The sequence below is a fragment of the Vanellus vanellus genome (assembly GCF_965231255.1).
Source record: "Vanellus vanellus genome assembly, chromosome: 19".
NCBI classification, from domain to species: Eukaryota; Metazoa; Chordata; class Aves; order Charadriiformes; family Charadriidae; genus Vanellus; species Vanellus vanellus.
This window is the reverse complement of record NC_138924.1, coordinates 6,556,194-6,576,479: the sequence shown is the minus strand read 5'-3', so window position 1 is coordinate 6,576,479 and position 20,286 is coordinate 6,556,194. Positions and strand designations below refer to the sequence as shown.

The window sequence follows — 20,286 nt, the reverse complement described above, 5'->3', positions numbered from 1 at the left end:
AGTTTTATTCTGCAAAGCAATATGCACATCTTACAAACACAAAATTAATCTAGGAGAGAAATGTCATTTCCAAATCAGCTATTAACCATCATGCAACAAGACAAGTGAAATGTAAGAACAAAACAAACAAACAAAAAAGCCATCTTAACCCTACAATCACCGGCAGAGGGTTGAAAACCAAGGCTCAGATTTTCTATGTAATGCCAAAGGAAAATGCAAAAGAAAATGGCAGCTTTCTAAGAACAAGAAAACACGTACAAATAGAATCAAAACTGATTCAAGTCATAGTTAAAAAGAAAAAGAAAACAAAAAAGGAAAGATCAATATGATCTGAACTTTAATATTAAGGTTTTACTCTTCTGTTTGGCTGCATTTAACTTTTGTACATCGCGCCTAGGAACAACCCCATATTCCTCGGTATTACAGCATTTCAAGCTGATGGACACCCTTACCTCTCTGCTGCAATACAGGCGTGCAAAGGGATAAACGAAGGCCAAAAAATACAACTCCTTAACATTTCCCCATTTATGGGTTGCAATCTTAGCATTTCTGGGTACTTCAATACAGCGGGTGATAAACTGCAAAGCGGGCTCCTCCAGTTACCAAATAGAAAAACCAAATTTAAAAAAAATTCTGTTTTCCCCAACCGACCAAATTCCAGTTCGCAAATTTGGGAGTTTGATTTTTAATTTGTTGAAACGGAAAGGACTTGGCTTTGCTTTTTTTAAAGGAGTCGTGTTACGCTGGGTGTTTCCTAGGTATCTCCAGACTTTGCAACACCACCCCGGCGTGTTTCCTATTCCCGCCTCTGGTCCCCAGGATCAAGCCACCCTCGTAGGCAACTCTGGAAGTCAGCATTGATGCAGAAGGCTGGGTACGCGGGAACTGGGAACAGCTCAGGCGGTTTTCAGGAGAAGCCGTCTTCCTGTTTTGACTTCACTGATTCATTCCAGCGAAGCAGCGTTAGCCCATAGCAGCATCAGGAGAAAACTGGAAGCTTCATTTTATCCCATGACTTCAAATGAGGCCATCTCTAAAGCTTTGCCTTAACATCCCCGGAGAAAAACGCTTGTTAGTTAACACCACTTAAGTAACTGAAATTCTATAAAGGAAACGTGTTCTGAAGAGAAGTGTGACTATTTTGCTTCAAACGCTCTCAAGACTCGTGAACTTACTGAAGTCCCATACACACAGACCAGTAGGGTACCACTCAGCAGTGCCTATAGGTAATAAACTAAGAATCTTATGCCAGCATAACTGAGACTCTGAGATTTTGACACGGGTTTCTTCTTCTGTGTAGTTTAGAGCAAAGGGAGGAGGAAAAAAAGCTTACGCGTATGTACGCAGACCTACAGTTATACTACCTGACAAGAAAGCTGAAAGATGAGATGGTCAATTAAGGCAACCAGTGAGATTTTAAAAGCAGTGGTGGAAATGTCTGCAGGAAAACTCCCGAAAGTTAAGGAGGCTACTGGATAAGAAGCCAGAAAGAAAGAGCAAAAGCCAGAATGGCCAAGGAAGAAATGCACAGAATTAAACACCTGATTTAAGAATGGACACAGAGAACAGTGTGTGTTTTACTGTGTGGTTTCTTTGACCTTAATCACAACAGCCCTAGTTCTCTCCTTGCCCTTTTCCCCTGAGTGGACAGCATTCAGCGGAAATCGGACAAAGCTAATAAAAGTGTCATTTTCAGCTGCCCTTCAGAGATGGATGGAGGGTCCCAGAGTGAAGCTCTATAACAGACTATGGGATTTCTTTTCCTTTCATTATTTGCACTTGCCCAAGGCTGTGCAGAGCCCCAATAGACTGTTAATACAATACATCTTTTTATTAAGTTTCACTTTCTAGAGAGAAAAAAAAAAAGTTTACAGAAAGCTGCTCCGCAGCAAAGATGCACAATCCTGGTTTGAGGGCTGCGGATGGGAGGCCAAGTGGAAAGCTTTCCAGATAGTCTCTATGCCGACTGATTCTCTGGCACTCAACAAGCCAAATGGAAAAAAAAAATTAAAAAAAGAAAATCAAACTTAGCACTTTTGAATAAGAAACATTTTAAAATGGGACTTCACTTCTTAATTTTTTTACTATGAATAAAAGCACAAGTTTGTCCTAAATACAGCACTATTAAAATGTGACTATGTATTTCTTTTTTTTTTTTTTTTTTTCAAAAACAAAAATTTAAAACGTTGATATCTTTTCTTGCAAGCAAGGAGCAAATGGAAGAAAGTATTAGGCCACACAAATACACATTTAATTCATGTAGTAGATTGGTGGCTTTGGAAATGCAGTATTATATCAAAGGTGCATACTGTTTCAAACACACTGTACATATCATTGGGCAAAAAACAAAGATCTGTTGGTTTGTTTGAGACACTTGCAAAGGCATCTTAACCTGCCCAGATGCAGCTAGACAAAAATATCTTGCTCTGACTATATGTAGCCATATCACTAAACATATCTACACAAACATTCGGCTATGTCCACAGGTAAAGACTGAAAGTTTCCCGCCGCACTACAATGCGGAACAAGTGCATCATCTGACCTATTCTGAATATACTTTTATAAATATGTACAAATCAATTACAGGCACTTGAAATGTCTTTGGTTGGAATAAACCAACATTGCAAGATAATGTATTCACAGAGTGTTAAGACCCATTCTGGGTTCAGCAGGCAATGATTACGGTTCTCAGTCAGTCTCAGTAAAAGGAGAGGATGGATTATGCTTCTGACAAAGCAACCTAAACAAAAGAAAAAGAAAACATTTAATTAAAGTCAAATTCTTAATCCCATAACAAGGATATTACTTATCTCCATGCAGCTGGCATATCTGTCCTTGCTGTTTCAAAGAACCTTGAAAAGTCTAACTTGGAAAGGAAATCAAAGTAAGTCTGAGGGTGTTCTGTACGTAGCATAATAAATTTTAAAAAAGAAACAAAACAAACCAAAAGACTCAAACCAGCTTATACTACAAAATATCATTAAGATCAAAAGGTGCCAACGTTAGCTTCCTACTTCACAATTAAATATATTCATATTTAATCCTTCAAGCAAAGTGCAGGTCTCCAATGCCGTATTGAATAATTGACTGTTTCAACAGCTTTGTCATTTCTACAGTTTAATTCATTAACGACCATTAGAATTACGTATCATGTTTTATTCAAAATTCTCAGTCTGTTGTGATAAAAGATAAATAGAACTACTCAATGCTATCTATTCAACGCTTCACCCAAAACGATGCAAGTAACATCAGAATTATGGCAGAAGAGTTGCATCACAGCACTTGCCGAAATGCGATAATCCATCTCTGTAGGAGAGAAATCTAACCCTAAGGATCTACAAAGCACATGTACGTATTTCGGAGCACCCATCTGTACTGTCCACAATGAAACACCCGTGTCTCTCTGAAAGTGAATTAAATCTCATCTCCGGAGACAGGAAAAAGCAGTCTGTACTATGTAAAAAAAAGATCTTCTATGTTTTCTGATTGGAGTCGATATTTTGCTATTACAGACTCACCTTTTCAGAGCAGAACTCTGTATTGCTTTGCCTCAGTTTGCTGGGTCTGCCTTTAATAACTGCATAGCAGAACATTGTGATCACCATCACAAAGAGAAAGTAACTGGTATGCATGAGATGCAGGTTTATTAGGGAGCGATCATCCTGCACAGAGAATTAAAACCATTTACTGACAATGCACCAATAGTTGGCATTTTATATTAAAGCAATAATTATCAGATCAGCACAGAAATTACTTCATGAATCAACTTTCTCCCCTTTGCGCAGCTGGCATAGTAATGAAAGTGATTCCTAATCATGACACATAAAGAGCCAAGATGCTCCTCATGTTAAAAATCTGTACTAGAGATCTCTTCCCATAAACTGGCAGTCTTTCGTCAAACGATTTCAAAATATAAGTGTTAGTTATTAAAAGCCGTGAGGCACATGGAGACTACATGAAGACCATCATGCTCACGAGGGGTAAAGCGCATCCAAGTCTGTCTCAACCCTTACACTACATATGAACCAGCACTGAACATTATTTTAGGGCGTGAACAGAACCTTATCAATTAAACCAGAGCAAAGCATTTATTCAACATAACATATAAAAACACGGTGGCACTTACATCTGGAACTATAACAGTTAGTTTGGGATTTAAAGCATGATACACTTTTCCGATTGCTCCTTTGTAACACCAGAAAGGGTTATAATCTTGTGCATATTTTGTATTAGAGTCCCTTGCTGTGGTAAAGATCTTGTACCAAAGTGTAGCATTGCTGTATGTCTCAGGAACACAATGTGGTGGCTGACTGCAGAAAAACAGAAATAATTAGCACCCTGATTGCCATTCTCCACGTTCAGCAAGGCTAACTTTTAGAACTGAGTCAAGCCCTGTCTTCTGAACAGCAGCGGTCTTATTTTGGACTTTCCAAAACACCAACAAAATACAGAGCTTAACCAAAAGGGTGTATAAAAAACCCCCATATGATCCCTATACTAGGATTAGAATTTAACTGTATGTTGTTCCAGTAAGTCAACATCCCACAGCTGAATTAGAAAAACACTGGTTTTCACAAGGCTTCACACAGGCACGTGAATCTATCTGGTGGTTCTCCGGGGTATATTGAATAGTGTCAGAGAGTCTAGAGAAGACAAAGGGAAACTATTTCGATGAAAGGTCTGTACCTGCTGGGGTATGGCAGCAAAGCAGCGTTCGGCTTACGCTGATCTCTCAGCAGGGAAGAGAATTAGAACCTTACCGTCAAGCCTTAGCTCTCACACAAGGTAGTGAAACTAAATTAGGGGTATCTTTCTTAAATATTCACAGATTCTTTTGCTCCTAGTGAAGTTCAAATCACAGGTAGAATGTCGAAAGGCAGGTAGGGGCTACAGTTCAAAACATCCACAGGAAGATAGTGTTGCTAAAAGACAGCAAAAGTCTTAAGACTCGAGAGAGGCTTTTTACTGCGGGGGAAGGAAGGCAGGTACATAATTTCCACGTTCATCAGGAAGTAACACCCTCTGCGAACCAGTTGAGGAATTAATCACCCAGTAACCAGTCTATGGAGGAGTGTTTAAAATGCACTTACACTGTGACAGGAAATACGTTGCTGGCTGCTGTCACAGTCATGCAGGTTGTGAACACGACCTGCTCGCAGTGGCCGTGAAGAACGCAGTCGTCTGAATTCCAGGCAGCCGGCAGGGTGAACGTAATGTTTATTTCCTCATGGGATTCTCTGCCTTTGAGAAAGAGAGAAGGACAGCTGGTTTTTGTTCACAAAAGTATCTGAGCAACAATCACTAGGATAAGGACAACAGGCAAACGACTAAGGCAGCAACCATCACCCTGAATCTGTACCTCTGAAGTCATCCAGGATCTTTACTACCACCAAAGACAGCAAAAAGAAAGTTAAAAACCAAACCAAACTACCAAAACCCCAGGTGCTGCTCTTCCTGATCTCTCCTGCCCCCAGAAGAAGTGAGGTGACTAGGATCCTTTCAGAAATTAAAACCTCACTATTTATAAGTGAATTCATGCATGTTCAGAGAACTTCATTAGAAAGTAAAATCAGATCTTTAGTCTTTCTCCTCCCAAAGACTTTGTTCCACATTTGCTTTTCCTGATGCTTCCTTTCCAAATTGGAGATATTTGTGTAGACAAAAACGTGCCAAGTGATATCAAACTGCAGATTAAGTAGTGTGCATTAACTCCATGTGGATATATTCATACTGAAAATAAACCCAGGCTACTGGAAATGGAACTTGCATTTGTTAGCTCTTAAGGCAGTAACAAAATAACAACATAAAATACAGTAATAGAGATTTACAGCTATGGTAAATAAATGTCTCTTCACAGGTGTCTCAGGTTCAAGACACCTTCAGGCATTATTATAAAACGCAACCCTGGCTAAAAGCTAAAATTCAGTGAGGTTCTCTTATCAATTTCAACTACCTTTCTACAATCTCCTGTCCAAACTTCCTGGCAGGGCAGACACATAGCACATCAGTCTCTTCGCACCACAGAAATTGCAACCATCTTATTTGTTGCTGTTTGCAACATTAAAGCTTATTCATGTATGCATTTTAGATAAACCATTTTTTTTTTTTAGACAACACGCTACTTGACCTCTAATGTATATACATTAATGCCTTTAAAATGTGAGTTAAGGACCTGAAGATGCATCAAGACAGTACTGAAGATAGTCACTGTAGAAGCTTTTGCTGCTTGGAATTTTGTTGGCTTAAAAATTACCTTCCATTGTTATTAGGTTAATCATTTAAAAATCATTTAAAATGGAAAAGCCTAATCTTGGCAAACCTGCAGGTTTTTTTCCATTCCGAATGCAGGGTAAAGATTTTCTAGCAAACAAGTGAAGGGCTTTCTACAGGAATATACTCACAACAAATCTGGAAACAGATGTATGTTCTAAGCAAAAGATTTATCTCACCAATAATAAGCTGGTGAATTTTCATTTTATTATATAGTTACCATTCAAATTTACAAAGGTCAAGTCTTGCATACCTGAGAGTCCAATTTGGTGTCCAAAAATTGTGGAACTTAGATGTGTGACATTGCGAGAATATCCGCCAAACGGTCTGAGCGGGTCCAGCGTCAACGTGATTGTAACAGAGATGTTTATCGGACCAGAGTCCTCAAGAGTCTGTGGAGACTGCGTAGAAGATCTCGCCTGTCCGCTAGTCACCGTGCTTTCTGGAGTTGTGGTATCATTGATGAGATGCTTTAAGGTTTCATTCTCAGATATACAGAAGTCCAAATCGTTAAACCTCAGGAGGAAGGTATTCCAGTCCTTAAAGCAAACGTGAAGATTTCAACCAGATTAGCAAGTTAACTGATGGCTGCCACTTCTCTCCAGCAGCACAGACCTCCATGCGTACCATCCCGCCGGCAGTTCCAAGCCATTTAACAGAAATTACATGGCTCACAAAGCAAGCACAAACACCACCATGGCTATTTAAACAACGGGGCGAGTTGTTTACAGAAGTTAGAGGTGTTCAATCCCAGCCACCGCCTGACCGCAGCTCAGCACAGCGGCAGAATATCCTCCTTTAAACTACACCATACTAACTTGGTCCGTTCTCACCATGCTCAGGGTATGAGCGGTTTCTAGCAGGGTTTCCCTCATTACAGAATAGTATTACTAGATAAGTTTCACAAACAAGCTAGCTGACGCAACAAAGTAAGGAACAGAAGAGCTTCTAGCCATAGTAGGGAAGATCCGTGTCAGATGATTCGGCCTCATCCTCAAAATAAAAACAAGACTATCCAAACGTTCATACCAATAGCCTCTTTCCTTATGGAATTAGAGGCAAGTATAAATGAAGAAAATCTCACAGAAGACTCTGTGCACTTCCATGAGAGGGTTCTTGGGGGGGGGACGACACCAAACCACAACTCATTAGCTTTGGACATGTTTTTCAAATTAGCATTCCCACTGTTTAGCTCAAGAACTTTTTGTACCTACCTCTGCCATTTCTGGTGACTTGATCTCCTTGATTTTGAAGAAATAACCCAGTGTCAGAAAAGCTATTGCCATAGCGCTTACACTGATCATAAAGACCACAAGAGGAGGTCGACTGCTGATGTAAACCTTCAGGTTCTCCAACAGGTTTATGTTGAACATTATTCTGATTGTTCACCTGAAAACAAAGAATATTAAAACAGTGACTGGGCTATGTGTGTTACAGGGTGTGGGCTGGTAGATCACATAAGACAAAAGTTTGACCAAAAAAATGGAATCGTATACTAAAATGAGATTCAATTATATGACTGTACTGTTCACTGAACACAGACTCAGTATGCCTGAAATTAAGCACACATCAAAACACGCTTGACTTCACCTTCTCAGTGCCTGAAACTGCCAGCGAGGAACAGATTTTAAGAGATGAGGACAACTTCTAGCACAGCCAAATATCGCCGATAAGCAATAAAAACGGTTCTTTTATTTCCCCAAATACCAAGGCAGGATACACACTGCTACACTTTTAATTCCAGTAATATTTGAATTCATCAAATAGTTGTTACACAGCCCACAGATCACACTTTGTACAGCCTTGCATATACTGTCAAAACTGAGGCTGAAACCTTAAAGCTCCCCCTTTACCCCATGCCTAGCCCCAAAGGACCAGACCATCAAAATGGGATCCGAAAAGCAGCCTACACCGTTTTAGGCTTCTGCATCAAGAATCCTGTGGTCAGAAATACCCAACAACCACGTTAGGGGGGAGGCTGGGCGGCTCCCTTCTTTTTTTGATTCCTGCAGGATCTGGAGTACTTTTGCTGGTCTGCAAACAAAGACAGGACCATACACGTGCTGAGGAGATGTACTGAATCATTAATTTTTGTCCAAAATATAATATGTCGTCCAATTCCTTTGCTGAATTTTCTTTTCACGTGCAGAGCAGAAAGACTCAAACGAAGTTCACTGTATCAGCTTCCCCACCTCCACTCACAAGGAAAAGCAAACAGCCCAGTGTAAAAGGGCAGCCTGGCGGCATCTGCTTCAGAAGCGCTACAAGGAAGGAGCTTCAAGCAAACCTCTTATCTTTGTCTTACCTAAAACCCTTGTTGCAAAGGCTTTTAACCCCAGCGAAACTGCAAAGGCTTTTAACCCCAGCGAAACTGCAAAGGCAGTTAACTGTTCCTAGCAATGCGTTGCTTATCCCCAACGTTCATAGGAAAAGGCAAACTTCAGGACTGGCATCTAAAGAATTCAGGACTGCAACGGTACTGTTTGAGCATTCGTACAGATCTGATAACATTTAATTAAGTCAGGGACTCTGCTCCCTGCAGGTCTGGGTGGTTCTTGCTGACTCTTATTAAAAGCATGTAAAAGCATCTACAATCCAGATGTAGCGCGGCTGAAGAGTGGGAAGTCTGAGGAAGAGAGAGGGACAGGTTTTGAGAAAGAGGGCAAGGGAGAGAGTGATCTTTGCTCTGATCTACTGATTTAAGAGAGAGCAAGCGAAGGGAAAAGGACAAGCTTTCAGACAAAGTCTTTTTCAGATCCCACAGGGTACAATGATCACAACTTTCTTGTGTATACTCAAGAATTTACTGGCAGAAATGCTTCTGTTAAGAATAACAGAAGGAATACTGACAAAACCTGGAAAACTGCCCCAGAGAGGGGAAAATTCAACTCAGTGAGAAGAGACCCCAGGCCCTGTGGCAACAACACAACACCGGGTTGTGCGTGCTGGCTTCCCCGTCTCCTCCCCACACACCTACTTGCTCTCCTCGGTGAAATCTGCTGAAACAGCGCTCGCTCCAGAGCGCAAGATCCCGTCCTGCGTTTACTATTTTGCACCATCAACCAATTTTCATCCACTCTGCAAAGTCCAGGAAAGCCAGCAACTTTTTTTATCAGCAAGAATGACTGAGTGCTGTGAACACCTCTTACGAAAATACAGAGTGTGTCCGAGAGTGAGAAGCGCAGCGCAGAGAAAGGATGGAGAGAAGGAGAAAAGAGAAAAGAAGAGGTGACCATAAATGTGCACCTTACCAAAACTTCTGTCTTTGTCCCAGAGCAGCTGTGCTCTGGCCAAACAGGCCAGTGAAGGTGTCAGGAGAAGGCAGGAGTGAGAGGGAAAGGGAGAGCTGGGGTTGGCCAGGGTCATGCTGGCCCGCACTCCTGTACGTTCTGCCTCCTATCTTGTCACTGGCAGCAAATTTCTTAAATGAGCCCTAGTTAAAAATCCCAAACGCTCCATCTAGAAACATTGGAGACACACGTCGAGACGGAAAACGATCAAAAGATAAACCAAAAGCAGAGTTGTAGTCAGCTGTTCCCTTCTGAATTTCCTTTTGAAAACAACACCACAGATGCAGGCTTTATTACAGCATTTAATCAAAGCTGAATGTCACCCGCAGCATATACAGTACCGTGATCCCTTTTTAAAGGGGCGTCCAACAGCTCCATTAGCATGCTTGTTTACCGCAGGGTCTAAAACCGGCCATAAAACTGGATGCGCTGAAAAGCATACATATAAAAATATTTGGGCTAATATTTTTACGTAAGAGATCACCAGCTTTGAAGTGCCGGTTGCTTAATATGCTCCCATAACTCAACGGCTTTGAAAGCAATTAGAAAATGCTATAAGCTGCAATTTCCGAAGTGTAATATGCCTTTTGAGCGTTTATGAGAGAAAAGGGAACAACTGTGGATTTCAATACTAGAGCTGACATGAAAATAGCAATCGGACACAGTTAGTGCAAACCAGAACTAAGAAGAATGTTTCCACGCTGCTGCCTGAAGAACCACCAGGTTTTTTACAAAATAAAATCATTATCAAAGAACTTGTGAAACAGATCAGTGCACAGAAATCAAAACAGATCTTCCCACTAGATTTTAGGGGTTTGGTTAATGGTCCGCACACTTCTACCCCTCCTTTCTGGTAGGACCTGTGAGAAACACAACACAAACACTATTCTTCTACCAGCTCTGATCGTAACTAACAACTTCCCCTGCGTAAATGAATAACCTACAGAATATAATTCAAACTTTTACTTCTTTTTCACGCAGTTAAAAAAAGAAATGGAACGTTATTACCTCCTGGCAGGTTAGGAAAGCAAGATCAGATTTCACTTTTTAGCTAAATAAATAATTTAGAAAGTGGCTCTAATAACCGCTGCCTGCCTCCCTCCGCTCCGGCTAAGCCTTTTAATACTTGTGCAATAAAAATCGCCGCAGTCAGCCTAACAAGTAGCTCAAGCGCAACGGGAAGAATGAAAACTGCCAGCCTGGAACATTGGCCACCAGCTCCAAAGTAATTGCTCGGTATTGAGGTGTATACGTCAAGACAAAACGCCACGTTCGGGCAGAGTTACAGCTGACGGTCCTCATCGGGTAACACTCCACGAGCACCAGAGAGATATTGTGCTCTTCCATCAGGCCCTACAAACCCCGCAAATTCTGTTAAACAGCTAAAAAGAGAAAAGTGGTAAAGGATGGAAATACACGAGAGTCAATATGTCAGAGTCCCTGGGAAACACAGAATTGGGTAACCATCTTAAAAGCGAGGAAATAGACACTTATCCTACAATTTCGGGGAGACATCCTCCACAATAGCTCCAGACTGAACACAGTAACCTTAAAGCAGCAACATTTTTAATTCCTCTTTATTTGTATACAAAAGGGTATAGAAAAGGTAGCTTCTGAAATAGACCCGAGTTTTGCAAGAATAAGTTACAAATGGGGAAAATCTCGAAGTCTATTGCAAAGACCAAAAAGTCAATAGAATGAGTCACAGCAGATTAAAATCCCATTTCAGAGCTTAGTATCAAAGGAACTGAATCCCTAACAACAACAAAAATGTATGCTGCAGTAAAGCAGGTATTAAAAGTAAAACTGCAGATACCAAAAGGAAAAATAAAATTTAAAAATTTAAATTTTCAAGAAAATGCCTGACATAATTTTTACATGTTTCTTGCCATAACATCGACTACAATCTTCTACAAGAAAGCTTAAAATCTTGTAATTTCCTTACAAATATTTCCCCTTCTTGTTGTGCGCGTAAGATAGTCACAGTCTAGAGGAAAAAAAAAATTGGGCGGGTGTTAAATAATAATTAAAACCCCCCCTAAAATATCTTAAGGAAGAAAATAGTGGGTAGAAGGGCAGCAGGCCAGCGTGAACCCATCCCAACAGCACTCCATTAAGATCTCACATGTTTTCTATGCCCGAACCTCTTATTGCACATAATAGCATTTAATCTTAACTGTGCAGTTCTGTTTATTTATAAATCAATTATGTTTTCAAAGATGCCCCATTACTACAGTACAAAGTGGGTTAGGAAATGGGTCACATCAGGGTTAACCGCTTTGAATGAAAATAACGTTGCGTGCCAGAAAAACACTCATAAACACAAATCAACCGAACTGTGATTTTCCTAGCAAACCATCCATAAATAACACACAAACAAAGAAATGGTGTTGATCTCAAGCTAAAGTGCCTCTCATTTAAGAATAGTAAACAGTAGCAGGTACCAAAAATATCTTTAACTTGGTTTTCTTCTCCTCGAGCCGAACTTGATGTCGGACACCTGAAACACTAAAATAGCAAAGCAAAATAGATCATGGTTGTGTTTACGGTGAAGCTGCTTATTAAAGTTCAGAATATTCAAAACCGTCTGTCAAAGCTTTGTAAAGACTAATTAATAAGAACATCTATATATCTAATCTAATATCACCAGCCTGTGGAATGGAACTAGCGAAAGTAACCTCACTTTTAAGACTTAAGTCCAGGGCTCATTTGATAAACCCTCTGCTGGTTCTCTGAGCAGCAGCAATTATTATCTCCCCCTCCTTTCTTTTAAAAGAAAGAAAACAGGATAAAAATTAAAATTAAACAGAAGTTTCTAATCTCACCAGAAAGCTGCCCTTTTATGCCCTGAAATGAACTATTCATTTATACTGCATAAACTATCACCGCTTTTACAGTCAGTTTCTTTGAGGAACCGGGGAAAGCAAATCAAGATTTTTTTTTTTCTTTAAATCTTCATTAGAATTTCACAACGTAACACTCTTATCATAAAACACACAGCTGGGAGGAAAAGGAGGGTTTCCTACTAATTTTATAGGAAGACTTACTTTACCATACTGACAGCTGTGGAAACAAAGAGGTGCCAGTACCTGCAGCGGTTTCAGTCCCTCTTTTTAAGAAGCATATCAAGACCCTGAAGGGTGAAACTGCAGAGCCTGAAACCTCCGTCAGCAGCAGAAGGGCAGGCAGGGCTGACTCCGAGGGGAAGGGAAGGAGGGAGGGAGGGAAGGAGGGAGGGGAATCCTCCGGAGCAGAGCACGTTTTCTGTCCAGCTGATCCTCTTCCCCTTCTCCCGTCCTTCAGTGTTAAAAAAAATAAACCAAAAGTAAACAGACTCATAGTAAATGCCACCAGTCCTCTTCACAAAGTAGGGGAAGAGAAGTAATCAAGACATGCAGAAGGAGAAAGTTGACGAAAATATCACCGGGGATCCTTCAGTCCACTGCAACCAAATATAAGCAAATATAAGCAAAAGGTGAGCAGCCAGATGTGCACAAACACATCTCCTCCCCCAAGACTGCTCCAGGAGAAAGCACCCAAGTGGGAGATAACAGCGAGTCGGCTCAAACCAGTCAGTGGCTCCTCACAGTTTTCTGAGCTATTTTATCCCATAAATATGTTTATTGATTAAAAAAAGCACATTTTCCCAGAGCCTGGAAGTAGAAAGCACGGCAGGAAAACGGCCTGGCCCTTTGCACACCCGAAGAGCACAGACAGAAGACGCTGTACAGCACAGAATGAGAGCACGAACATCACCTGCTGAAAAGGAGCTCCTTTCCTCGCGTTACTCTGATGACGGGGTCAGTCAGGAAGCAGATTATTAACGAAAGCCTGAGAGCCCGGGGAATTGCAAGAACAGAACGAAGCAAAATGCTTCGTACTTGTACGAAACGCTTCTTTTCCCCCTCTCAAAATGCTTTTCAAAGCATAACGAAGCATTTCAATATCCCCAAGAGCTACATAAACAGCAAACGTTTCAGTTCTACCCATAAAACAAAGCCAAGGAACGGAAGTAATTTGGTCAGGGTTGTAGTGAATTCTCAAGATCAAATTGATACTGATTTTCAAATACCCAAGTTCCGGACTAGAACTCTTGTTAATGACAGAAAACTTACAATAAAAAGTAGGAGTTAAAAAAAAAAAAAAAAAAAAGGGAAAATTTGTGGATCAGACATGACTTAATCTGTGTACGCAAAGTTTCCAGATACTTAACAGCCCTTCCCAAAAAACGCGTGTTGCAGTTCAAAGCATCTGGGGTGGATTTAACACAAGCACCTGGGCAGTGTGTCAGCTGATGCTCCTGGAACAGCACAGTTGATTTTAATTTACCACTTAAAGAAAAATTTATGCAGAAACAGACAAACGCAAACAAGTTCCAAATACTTTTTTTTTTTAAACGCTGAGAGTTTTAAAAAAATGAAGAAGTAGAAAAGGGTAGAAAAGTTATAAGCCAAGAAACATAAATGATGCGAGGAAAGCCTTTTTTCACTGGTTCAATGACCCCCAAATTCTGACTTTTATTAAAAGTGAAAAACACAATTTAAAATATACGCAGCTGTAAAACAAGAATAAACCTAACCTCTGGTTGAAAATAGACATTTTGCTGCCAAACTTTAAAAAGGCAGCCCTGTTCGCCAAGTGAGCCTGTGCCATGGGAAAGAGTACACTTTCATATGCAAGAGTTCTGGCTCGGGCATTTTTAAAACCTTCCAACTTTTACAAGTCAAAGTCATGACTTACAACATGACTTATCATAATCTCAGTCATACAGACTCCAATAAAACATACAATATTAGGCTCAAGGACTTTGAAGTTGTACTAAATAAATGCTATTCGGGTAACTGCTGCTTAGCATGAGAACCTAGGAGAGGAAGGCAAAAGTAAAACGATTACATTTTATAGGATCTGTCCAAGTTCCATGAGAAATCAAATTCTGTGTGTACCGTACTGACAACACGCAAACAAACACAGTTTACAGAAAGGCTTTATTCAAGAAGTATGAAGTCTCGGTAACAGTTTAATCATCAGAAACTGGTTTAGTGACCAATTTAAGGTTAATTGTTGACTTCATTCAGGAACATGGTACAGAACTCAGCAGTGTAAGTACAGAAAAATGCCTGAAAAAGGCATTTCAGACTGTTTGCAACGAGAACTGTTGCTTGTAATGAGAACTGTAAGGCGACGGAGACGCAGACGGATACACAGCTTGAATCACAAGCAGAAAATGACTGACAAGTTGAGGAAATGGCAGCTTTGGAGAAGATGGCAAAATAAGAGTTCTGGATGTAGAGAGAAGGTAACGCCGGCTGTGCGAGAGAAGCACGAAAACAGCCAGTGGCCACTAGCGAAGGAGAGAATACAAACAGCAGCAAAAATGACTGAAATAAGGGACTTTTAGGCACTAGCTGAAATATCAAGGATACGGCAGTAATATTACCACGTCTGTATGCTTCACCCCCACCGGTGAAAAGAAATAACACTTAAACTCCATAGGTAAGTACAATCTGTGTTTTACAGACAGATAATTAACAAAACCTGACATGCCAGGGCATACGCAAGTTTTCTTCCAGACCCAAACCCAGGAGTTCCGAGTCCCGGCAACCAGCTTTATTCACAGGTCAGAACGGTCTTCTCAAAAAAAGGAGACTCCCGCCACAGCCACGCTGTTGGCAAGGGGAGATCTGGGAAAAGCAACAGAATTCTGACACCAATGAGCTTCATGAATACTTAGTCTAGGGCTCATTTCATAAACCAGCTTTATTTCTACAAAATTTATGGTATTTAATAACAAAAAAGAAAGATGATCACAGCTAAGAGCTCTGCAGGAACGCTGTGTTTGGGGGGGAGCTGCGCTCCCGTGGCACACCATCCGCCCAGGGGTGACGGAGGTGACAGTCTCCCACCTCTCGCCGGGGGCACCCAGCTCACACAGAGGACACGGAGGTCGGTCTGTCTGTCTGTCCCTGCCCTCAGACGCTCCTCTCCATGGACAGAGCACACACTGGCTATTTTGTATTATCGGGCGGCATTTCGAGTTCTTGTCTTTCAAGTGGGAAAGAAGAATCACATTCCACCGGCCCTGAGCCACTCCTCAAATTACGGGAAGTAACAAAGCTACTGAAGTCTTAATCCTCTTTGATGGCACTAAATCTAGCCTGGAAGAGCAGTCAGTCTCGCGGGCACAATTCGATATTATCTCTGCTCAATCTGCTCACAGAAGTTGTCCCCAGTCCTGCGGACACCTGCTGACCAGGAGCTGGACCAGAGCCACGGGCTCGGTCCCGCAGACCCGAGGGAAAGCAGGTGAACGGAAGGGGCGGTGGCTGACGGGATGACCCTACAATGGTTTTGTACGTCCAACCTAGAAGCCAAAAGGATGAGTACGCATTTCCTATAACTCAACCGTTTACAAAAACGCACTGATGATTTACTACAAAAGGCCCAGCCACGACAGGCTCTCATCTCACGACACGCTTCCAACTGCAAAACTTCTGAGAAGTTCCACGAGGATGTGGAGAGCAATCCTTAATGAATTCTTATCTAGACTCCAGGTTTGTTTACCTGGCAAATTTACCCGTATAATTATACCGCTAGAGCTAATCAAGCAAATAAATTTCCCCAGAGAAGACAAGCCCTTAAAAAGCAAACAAAGGCAAAGGGGAAAGGAGAAGCCGTGCTGTCATCTCTCCTGTCCCTCGCCAGGCAGAAATGTTTCCCAAGGCGGCCGTACGGGCGATTACCGTACACGGTGCAAATTCCACCTGGGGTACCCAGCAGCCACGTTCCAGGCACGACGCACCAGAAATTTTATTATTAAAAGTATCATAACGTCTTTAGAGGCGAGCTAAATCAAAAAAAAGTAGAAGAGGCTAAAATATGGCTCAGTGGCGAATAGCAAAAAAAAAAAAAACAAAAAAAAAAAAACAAACCAAAAAAACAAAACACCCCAACGAAGGAATCGCTAATCACAAACCTATTTTGAAACGGAAATATTTTTAGCGCTACCGGAATTACTCTTTCTTAATATTTTTTCCTGGTACGATGCCACACAACACGAAGCTCAACCCAACCACCTTTAAAAGAAAAAACATATATATTTTTTAAAGCAAATAAACTAAACGCTGGAAAAAAGAAAGTAAAGTAAAAATAAACGCCGAAACACACCAGCCCGGCCCGATCCCGGCGTTTATCGCGCCGACCCGAGCACACCCGCGCTGGACGCGGAGCTCTGCGGCGGCGGCGGGAGGGACGCGCCCGACTCCCCCCCTCCGCTCCCCCCCCCCCCCCCCCCCCCCGCCGCCAGCGGGGCCCGGTGGTCCGGCACCGGCTCCCGCCCTCCCTCACAACACAACCGCCCCCGGAGCAACCCCGCGCCCCGCTCCAGCGGGATCCCGCCGCTCAGGCCCGCAGCTCCCCCCCTCCCCTCCGCACACCGGCGGGACCCTCCCGGTGTGGAGGCGACCCCACATCCACCGGGCCCGCCAGGCTGGCGATGGCCGGCACGGCAGGGGAGGCCGCGCGTCCCCTCAACCACCCCTGTACCCATCTTACCGGCGCCCGAAGCGGGGGGGGGGCGGGAGGGAGAGGCCCCCGGGCCGGGCGGGTGGAGGCCCGGAGGCGGCGGCGGGGCTCAGAGGCGGCGGGGCTGCCGTGCGGGCGGGCTCTGCACCATCCTCCTGCCCTGACGGGGGCTGCGCGGAGGGGAGGGAGGGAGGCCGCTACCGGCGCCGCTGCCCGGACACCCGCCTCCTCCTCCGCCGCCTCCCGCTGCTTCCGGGGACGCAGCCGTGACCTCTGACCCCGGGCAGCCGCGCGGACGGACGGTGGCGCGGGGGGGACACGTTTGCTGCGGCGCCGGCAACGCGCGGCCCGGCCCCCGCCCCGGGCGGAGCCCCGCAGCGGCTGAGGCGGCACCGGCGGGCGGCCGCGCCCGCTGCCGCAGCGGGAAGAGACCGGGAGGCGTCAGCTGAGGGTCTGCGCGGCGCCCTCAGGCCGCAGAGGTGGCGGCTCCTGCTCGCTTCAAATGGGGGGAGGGCGACATTTCCTAAAGCCTCTTCCCTCCGCCCCCCGTCCCGTTAAAACCTCTCCAAGACGGCAGGACTGGGGCAGCGATCGTCCCCCTGTACGCGGCACTGGTGAGGCCCCACCTCGAGTGCTGCGTTCATTTTGGGCCCCTCATGACAAGAAAGACACTGAGGGTGTCCAGAGAAGGGCAGCGGAACTGGTGAGGGCTCTGGAGCACACGTCTGATGAGGAGCGGCTGAGGGCACTGGGGGGGTTCAGCCTGGGGAAGAGGGGGCTGAGGGGAGACCTTATCGCTCTCCACAGCTCCCTGAAAGGAGGGGGTAGCGAGGGGGGTTCGGGCTCTTCTCCCAATAACAGGCGATAGGACAAGAGAAGATGGCTTCAAGTTGCACCAAGGGAGGTTTAGGATGGATATTAAGAAAAAACTCTTCACAGAACTAGTTGTCAAGCATAGGAACAGACTGCCTAGGTCAGTGGTGGAGTCCCCATCCCTGGAGGTAATTAAAAGAGGGGCAGACGTAGGGCTGAAGGACATGGTTTAGTGGTGGACTTGGCAGTGTCAAGTTAACAGTTGGAACTCGATGATCTGAAAGGTCCCTTCCAACCAAGACGACTCTGAATACCTAAAAGCATTCAAGATTAAATCCTTAAAGCAGTTGGAAGGAACCGGAAGAATAACACTTTAATTATAATGAAGCCCAGGAAAGAAGAATGTAAAGTCTTGTTCCTGAGGGGGAGTAACAGACCGGAATGAACCCAGCCACAGGCGATGCAGAAGATGGAGGGATGAGTGCGCCCAGCCGAGAGTGAGGACAACTGCGCCCAGAAGAGAGAATCGGGGGGATCCTGCCCACCTGTATATAACTACCTGAGGGTATCAAGAAGGCAGAGCCAGGCTCTGTCCAGTGAAGGGACAAGTGAAGGTAACAGCGCTCCAGCGTTACCCAGCTGGTTTAGCCGTCACACACTCCGTTCACAGCAAGGACAGCTGCAGCACCCACACGATTTACCTGCTCACCCATCCCAAACTGCAGCACTTTGACACGCTGGAAGGAAAGTGTCCTTCAGTATCTGCAATTGTGTGGTACTTCAGAAAGGTAAAACTACAGTATTTTCCCGAAGCTCAGAAAGGTCAGAAATGGCCCTGTCTTCAACGATGTCTAAGGAGAGCACTGAGTTACTTGCCTTAGTTAGTGACCAACTCACTTCTTGACCATGGCTTTTGGAGAGCCGGAGGTAGCAGTGCCGATGCACATTTTGCAAGCCTCTTGGACAGTAAAAAAATCCCGACACATACACTACTTCTGTACACATCTCTGACAAAAGGATGGTGGCTGTAGATGAAGCAAAAGGACACCTTATCTCTTCCTGGACACCCAGATGAAGTGTCAAACCATTTTGTGCTGTGTTGCAGCCACTATAACGTACGAACCTCCGCGGTTCAGCTCTTTATCAGACAGAACACTGCTTCCTGTCCCCTCAACGATTTTAACCCTTTTTTTTTTTTTTTTTTTTTTTCCAAACTGCTGTTCAATAGCACTATCTGTATCTGTCAGCATCTACCTGTGCCTCTCTCCCTTAAGCATGAGATGCCCAGCCACAAGAGAATATACACCAGAGAATTAGTAAACATTAATTCTTTACCTAGTTATCATCAATTTCATAATTCAGTTATGTGAAACCAAAGATGTTGCACAGTTTAATTAACCAGTACTTCCTGTAAAATAGGTTCTTTACTACAGCAAAATAAATAGGCTGTTCACATGCAAAGAAGTACCTTACAACTTATGATCGGATTCCTAGTAACGAGCTGCAGGGTCTTCATTTTCAGTAATACTGAATCAGTAGTGGGCTGTTGAAAAAAGCAAAGAATTTCTGACACTGTGACTGTCACCAAAGCATAGTAGCCTGTATGCCAATTCACTTTAAGACAGTATTTCAATTAAATTCTCTAGTTCACAAGTAACTTGTTCATAGGTGCTGTTCCATAACTTTTTGCATCCCTGGGGTCTCTCACTGTATCTTATGCCAAATTTGCCTGTTGGGACCAGAGCATCTCTATACTGCAGTGACGCCCACTCCCCCGAGCAAGTACCAAACCCACCCAGTACCGCTAACATGAGGGTTCATCAGCATCTTCCCAGCGCAGCGCCCAGCACCTCGCAGCGCCCTGTGCAGGATGGCTTGCCCAGTCTGAATTTTTCAACGCTGGAAACATACTCTGCAGTTATCACTGGGGCAACTGAACCACCTTCCTTTTAATCAAGACAAAACGATTTACCTGGTTCACCTACAGACTGGTCATTTGCCTAATAAAATGTTGACAAGATTTTAAAGCAGTGTGGTTACTCAAACGCTAGAATGCAAGTTCCCGTTGTTACCAACCAGCCTCCACCGTGGCCAGGAGCAAACGGCTCCTGCTGGCTAACCTTCGGATGGGGCACGGAAATCCAGCTTCCCCGAAACCCATCTTACCTGCTTTACGGGGCATTCGAGGATTTGTTTGCTGCTAACGCTCCCACTTTAGTGGCTTGATAACAAGATGGCATGTGAATTAGAAATACTTTAGTTACAAATGCACCAGCGAGTCGTTCTTAAGTACTTAATCACTACAATGATCTTTCTGCAAAGAAAAAGACATTGTTACCGAGACTGGCACTTGAATGTCTAAGAGCTGTGTCTCCCAAAACACAGAGAATGC

General features: G+C 43.6%; 1 protein-coding gene across 1 annotated transcript; it reads right to left on the bottom strand.

The window, feature by feature from the left end:
• Positions 1-2,056: 2,056 nt before the first annotated feature.
• TMEM248 (transmembrane protein 248) lies at positions 2,057-17,317 on the bottom strand. The gene is made up of 7 exons (XM_082493241.1): positions 17,112-17,317; positions 7,485-7,659; positions 6,524-6,809; positions 5,091-5,241; positions 4,127-4,310; positions 3,519-3,662; positions 2,057-2,740 (listed from the first exon to the last, which is right to left on the bottom strand). The coding sequence occupies exons 2-7, from the start codon at positions 7,641-7,643 to the stop codon at positions 2,720-2,722; spliced, it is 945 nt and encodes a 314-aa protein (XP_082349367.1). The 5' UTR covers positions 7,644-7,659; positions 17,112-17,317; the 3' UTR covers positions 2,057-2,719.
• Between the last annotated feature and the right edge of the window lie 2,969 nt (positions 17,318-20,286).

Bases quoted from the DNA above. Each gene is read 5' to 3' on its own strand.
- TMEM248 (XM_082493241.1), bottom strand. From the start codon at position 7,643: ATGTTCAACATAAACCTGTTGGAGAACCTGAAGGTTTACATCAGCAGT. The intron at 6,810-7,484 runs GTAGGTACAAAA...GTTTGCTTTAAG, and splicing joins AGTCACCAGAAATGGCAGAG to GACTGGAATACCTTCCTCCT. The intron at 3,663-4,126 runs GTAAGTGCCACC...TTCTCTGTGCAG, and splicing joins TAACTGTTATAGTTCCAGAT to GATGATCGCTCCCTAATAAA.